At 35.6% G+C, this 6,000-nt stretch overlaps 1 protein-coding gene across 1 annotated transcript in view; it reads right to left on the bottom strand.

Annotated features, from left to right (window-relative positions):
* Window positions 1-1,125: 1,125 nt before the first annotated feature.
* LOC111271750 (ephrin type-A receptor 3) overlaps window positions 1,126-6,000 on the bottom strand; it is a 55,552-nt gene continuing 50,677 nt past the window's right edge. The window contains exon 10 of the mRNA XM_022852732.2: window positions 1,126-4,309. Coding sequence (XP_022708467.1) covers window positions 3,919-4,309 — 391 coding nt within the window. The 3' untranslated portion in view covers window positions 1,126-3,918. The remainder of the gene's footprint in view (window positions 4,310-6,000) is intronic.

Genomic DNA, 6,000 nt, shown 5'->3' with positions numbered 1-6,000 from the left:
ATAGTTGTTTTATGGTATATAAACTGATTTTCGTGCATCGGCTATATAGAGTTTTAAGAATAACATTAAGCATGGCTGTTCCGTCTGCATGTTAATGAAGTGCGAGAGAACAGCCAGCCTAGTATATACAAAGAAAGGCATTAGAAAAAAGAAAAAACGAGGATGACAGATAGTATCACTACACTATAAGGTATCAACTAAGTTCCCAATGGTGCGGATGATGCAATTTGTATCTTCCTAAAAAGTTGATCCACACGGATCCTTCTCCTCACTAGCACAGAATGGGGCTTCTTGTAAATATAAAAGCCTACAGCGTAGCTAGCCTAAAGGCCGGTATATCGTAGAGCTGCAAAACGCACGACTTAACCTCATAAACGTCTTTTCAGGCAGCAATGTCTAAGTAGTAAGATATTTTACGATTTAGGTCCAGTATGTGCTTGGAGAATAAAAATGTATGGTATGTAGGCCTTGAAAGTGTATTTTTGCATCCAAAGGAAAACGTGAAAATTATAAACACCTAAAAACGTAATCTCCACTAAAATTTTACGAATTCTTTTAGGACCTATCAAGTAAAGTTACCTACGTAACGTTGGTCGAAACGAGCTGTAGTATATTATGCTCGTATTTTGTTCATTGAACTACAAAAAAATCAAAGTTTTCGCCATTTTAGTTTTCTGCAGTGGTATTTCGCTACCACCACATGGTGACAATATTTAAAATAGGTTAACAAGCGCGCCAGAGACTGAAGGCCGAGGCCAATGGCATATATCATGAAATAAAGCTATTATGTTCAATCAACTCTTTTATTATCAAAAAGGTAGATATTCATATAAAAACTAAAAAAGCTCCATTCGTAAAATTAGTAGTCAAAGGAATTATCTCTATTAAAGTTTTACGAACTCTTTTAAATGATCAATGATTTGCAGTGGCCCAGGGTTAGCGGTCAACTTGAATCAGAGTGATCATACCTTGAGGATAATCGCATACGTACGTAATGTTTCTTAAGACATATTCAATACTTAAATGTAAATGCAATTAACTTTCATTGAAAATAATACAACTTAATAAGCCGCTAGCTAAATTATTTCTTTGGGAATTATGTCTATAAACCACAACACACGAAAATTTCATCGAACGATCTTACATAAGAATTTGTTCTTTATTAAATTATACTTCATTGTCTAAAATGGATCTGATAATTGATCACTGAATTACGGGCTAAGGTTTTTGTTAATAAGAATCGCCGATGCATGAAAACGATAATTTCAAATTTATGAATCAGCCACGTTAGGAGGCGGTCCAATGTTGTCTTCGGCTGGCACAAATTGCATGTCACTTTAGTTCGTAAATAAGGTTTATAAACTCGGTTATCTCTGGCCGACGCCAAACTTATGAGGCAATATCCACAAATGCGTCTAAAAATCGTAAATATGTCAGCGACTGTACGCCACGTTTAGAAGTGGGTACTCTTGGCTATTTACACAGTTTGTTTGTTACATTTATCTCGCGAACTGTGAGATTTACTAACAGAGTTTGAGAATCCACATAATTCATCAGCGAGATCAAAACATATCTACAGGTGCAATTAGACTTTTTTCTCGAGGTCGCAGTTTTCGATATTTCCATAAACTTTTTTTGTATGGGAGGTTCACCCATTTTATTTAATAGATTTTTATTTTTAAAGTCGCCTCCTTGGAATTTTTCCCCAACGTTTGAAAATAATCATCGCGTGGTGTATACATACTACAATGGCTGCCTTCAGTAGCTCTTTTCATGTTTGACCATAAATCAACAGTGTTGTATAATATATCAAAATTTGTTATGTAACAAGACGTTGAAATCGAAGAAGGGAGGAGTGTACTGTTCGTCGTTACTCGGAAGTTTTATGCTGCATTCACCTTTCAGGTTTTTTTTGTAGAACACATTGCTTAGGTGAGATTCACATTGTCATCTGACAGTAGTATGCTGTAGGTTTGGATGGTTTAAGCTAAAAAATAGCTATTTCTATATAATTATTTATTGTATTATATTATATATGAAATATTATATTGTATTAAATTAACACATATATAGTTTATTAGCCCTTAGATTTTGTCAAGAAGTGCACTAAAACACAATATATCGCATACATATATATGGAGGTAATGTATTTACTCAGAATATTTTTCCCACTTGGCCCTTACGTTTCATCTGGGCTCGTGCTTGAACACAATACTAACACGGCGGAGGCAATGTATGTAGCTTTCTTTTCAGATGTATCTGCTTATTTATTTAATCATTGCTTTATAACAATGTTTAGAAAATATCTAGGTTAGTTGTCCTTATAAAAGGCAGGAAGCTAATTAAGAAATTTGCTGAGTTCCTTGTTCTTCCAATAGTACTTCCGGGCAAGCCTGGTCCAGATGGTTAACGCATATCTTTCTGAGTGTGTTACCAGAGTAATTATAAGCAAGATAAATATACGGCTATTTCAATGTTCATAAAATTATTACTGCCAGAAGATTACGTATTTTAGAAACTATGATACAGAGATATGATTTCCGTGTCGTTTTATCTCTTGATCGAAAAAATTTCATATAACTCAAGCGTGACTCTGGGGAAACTGCTGTTGGCGACAGATCCTTGACGCCGTATCGAAAAAAATGTGATCTCGAGGATTTGCTTGAATAGATGAAAAAGATATTTTGTATCTTTTCTGTAACTTTCTCACAATAGCAATAACAAGTAGCGTAGTGATAATCATTTATGAAAGTGATTATCGTGATGCTACTTATGCATTAGGTAAAATACCTCGCTATTTCCAGTAATAATTTGGCTTCGATAAGAAACGTGTATATCGCCCTGAAAAACTCGTAAATTCATTCTAAACTAAGTTGAAGCTCGATGCTATCACTAAATTGTGGTAGTTTTAACAGGGACGTTTTATCCGATTTTCCGAATCCAAAATTTATTCGTTTACCTTCATTTTTAAAAATAGAACAGAAAGTCGCAGAACTTTTTGCTCATAAAGATGGCGTCACAATAGTATCATCGTTTGCATAGACTAAGTTCGAATTTGTTGATACCTAAAATATATGAGGGTAGGCCTTTTATGGCCTGATGATTAAATGCTCTTATATACGGACAATGGTAAATTCTTTTACGCAACGTAAACATAGTAAGAACATAACATGTGACAATATCTCAGCGTGTCTGACTAAGCCTGAAGAAACCATGTTCTGAAATCTGTAGTAAAATGTCAACTGAGATAAAGAAAGCTGTTGTTTTAGGAAATGCGTAGAAATGCATTTAGGAAGTGGGCAAGCAATGCCCTGGAGACTGTTATTTTGATAAAAAGGGGATTAGAGCCCAGCAGTACTCCTCGAAGCAGACTACATATAAAGCCATGCCTATTAGCTTTGACTTCTTTTATTCAGTGCAAATAATTTTTCTGTCGTTTCTGTTTTCGGCCTTATGACGATATATTATATAACAATGCAGTAGGCGTGAGCACCTGAGTTCGCATGATTAGCAGCCCTAAATTTGAAAATGTGTAGGAACGAAAGATACTAAATTGCCATCTTTTATCTGTCCGTATTTTCCGTTAGGACTCTTCTGTAATATACTGAGCACGGATAATAAGAGAGATAATCATAATCGTTATGCTGCTATGCAATCGAATGATACGCTAGATATACTGTGTACATTAAAGTTAAAATTGTTGCACTATTGCGCTGAGGTTTTGTGAACGGAACATTGTGTCCAATTAACTAATACTTACTTCGCTTTGTGGTATTTTATTTTAATTTACTACTTTACATGTGCCTGTTACGCTAAGTATTACAAGCCAATCCATCGACGGAGAACTATCAAATCTACCACAATTAATATTTCCTAATTAATCCGGCGCCTATCGCAGTTTTTTTCTAACAAGTTTGTCTACGATTCATCTGCAAGCGGGTCAAACTTGTCATATATATATTTAATTTGTTGGGGAAATCGAAGGGGATCCTCTGAAGCAACTGTCCGCAATTCTCGGGCGAGAAATTCGAATGATGGTCGCTCGTCGGGGTCCATTTCCCAACAGTTCAGCATTTGCTGGAAAAGACTGGTATTTACTCCACGGGGTTGTGGCAGGCGATGACCTTTTGTTATTCTGGCCTGCACCTCGTTCGACTTCAGATCAACATACGGTGTCCCCGCAAATGTGAAAAGCTCCCAGAGAAGCACTCCAAAAGACCAAACATCGGTTTTTTGTGTTACCCTTCGTCGCATGGCTTCAGGTGCTGTCCATCGAGTATAATCAAGCTTCTTTCCCAAGGGGGTATATCTGAAAACAGAAATTTATGTAAGTAGTAGTAGAAGATCTTGATATCGTCAGTAGCGATTCATTGGTTTCTGGAATAAATCGATTCTTCTCTACCGGTTTTGAGATGTAATATCTTTTGTACCAAATTTGTCATTTGAAATGGTTTGGGTGCAATCTAGACCATGTACAATATCCTATCGGCTAGCTTTTTACAATACACTACAAATACATATTACACTATATACAGAATTAAATTAAAAAAATGTGGGTGTGTCTTGCTAGTACAGTGCAATCCCGCGCTTGACCTTTTTTAAAGGAATGCAAAAGGTAGCATTACACATAACTTTTATGCCTCGAAACTGTCCTATATAAATTGAAATATCATATGCGCAGATATCCACCAAAATCGCAACCGTAAGGTTGACAGTTTCCATTGTTGGGGTTTTATTGCGGTCAACTTTCCCCTCAAGTAAGGGGACCTCTACGCCTCACTACAATTACGTGGCTTTTACGTCATGTAAATTTAATATGTGTAAAATTTACATAAATTTAAAACGATTTGAAATTCATAAAATAACTCCAATTATAAGTTTAATCAGGAAAGAATTTAAACTGCTTTTCAAAACCAAATTGAATTCATTAAGAGTAATGAAGGTATTACAGGAAAAGTGGTTTGTTAACTTCAAAGGCCAAATTTTACGGAGAATGTGGCACGTTGCTTCAAGCACGGTTTGGCTTTAAGAATCGTTTTATCTCACTGGCCATGCAAGGCCTAATCACAAAAACTGAGAAGCCATACAGTTCATTTATATGTACACGACAACTCGATGCGAAAAGAGCATATAACGGTTCATCATAGAAAATATCTTGGAGAGTACAGACAAAAAGAGCCACGGTCTATCTCTCCGCATTATATCCTGTTATTTGTGACATAGCACGATACCGAATGCGGACATCTGAGTACCTATGACAGCTGGCGTCTCGTAAGGCTCTATGTTGCTCTTTCTTAAATAAGCAACGTAGAGATTACTAAATTTCTTTGAAACTGAAGTTTCCGTTGCAGATACTATTTACCGAACTGCTAGGCAAGCTAGCTCTGAACTGACTGGTCTTGCTGCTTACCTAAGTAGCAAAAAAGTTAAGAGTGTACTGCAAGACAGGACACTGTGGCTGAAGATTGAAATCATAAAAAGTGATTTCCTGGATTCCATGAAGTTACTCGGCAAAACTCGCAATGGCTTACACAATTCTTTTCTCGACATAGAGAGGGTAAAGTAGAATAAGGCTGAGGTAGTTAGCTATGTAGGAATAGCTATGTAGGAGTATTAGTCCTATTGAATTAACAAAACCAACAAAAAAGAGTGCCAATGCATAGCTTATTTGGATCTCGAAAGGTAGAGGACTTGTAAATATTGAAATAATCTTGATTCGAAAATAAATAAACATGCAAATATGTGTATTTGTGAGGAAGATTGATATATTTAACAGTAAAATTTGCCCAGTTGAACTTTTACAAGTTACAGCTAAGTAATATGTTAAAAATATATTAATTTCGTTAATTGTTTTTCGTATTTTGTTCTCTGAATCGATGATGATAATTTCGTGTGTATATCCGGTATCATTTGAAAGCTTTAAGGTTTAAGTTAGTAAATATAAGATGCACTAGTAAGAATACAAATGATTTCCTTTCAAATATATATAGTGGTGCTAAT

This window comes from Varroa jacobsoni, unplaced genomic scaffold (assembly GCF_002532875.2).
Source record: "Varroa jacobsoni isolate VJ856 unplaced genomic scaffold, vjacob_1.0 scaffold_179, whole genome shotgun sequence".
Classification (NCBI taxonomy): Eukaryota; Metazoa; Arthropoda; class Arachnida; order Mesostigmata; family Varroidae; genus Varroa; species Varroa jacobsoni.
Note: the sequence above shows the minus strand (reverse complement) of the source record. Positions and strands in the feature narration are given on the sequence as shown.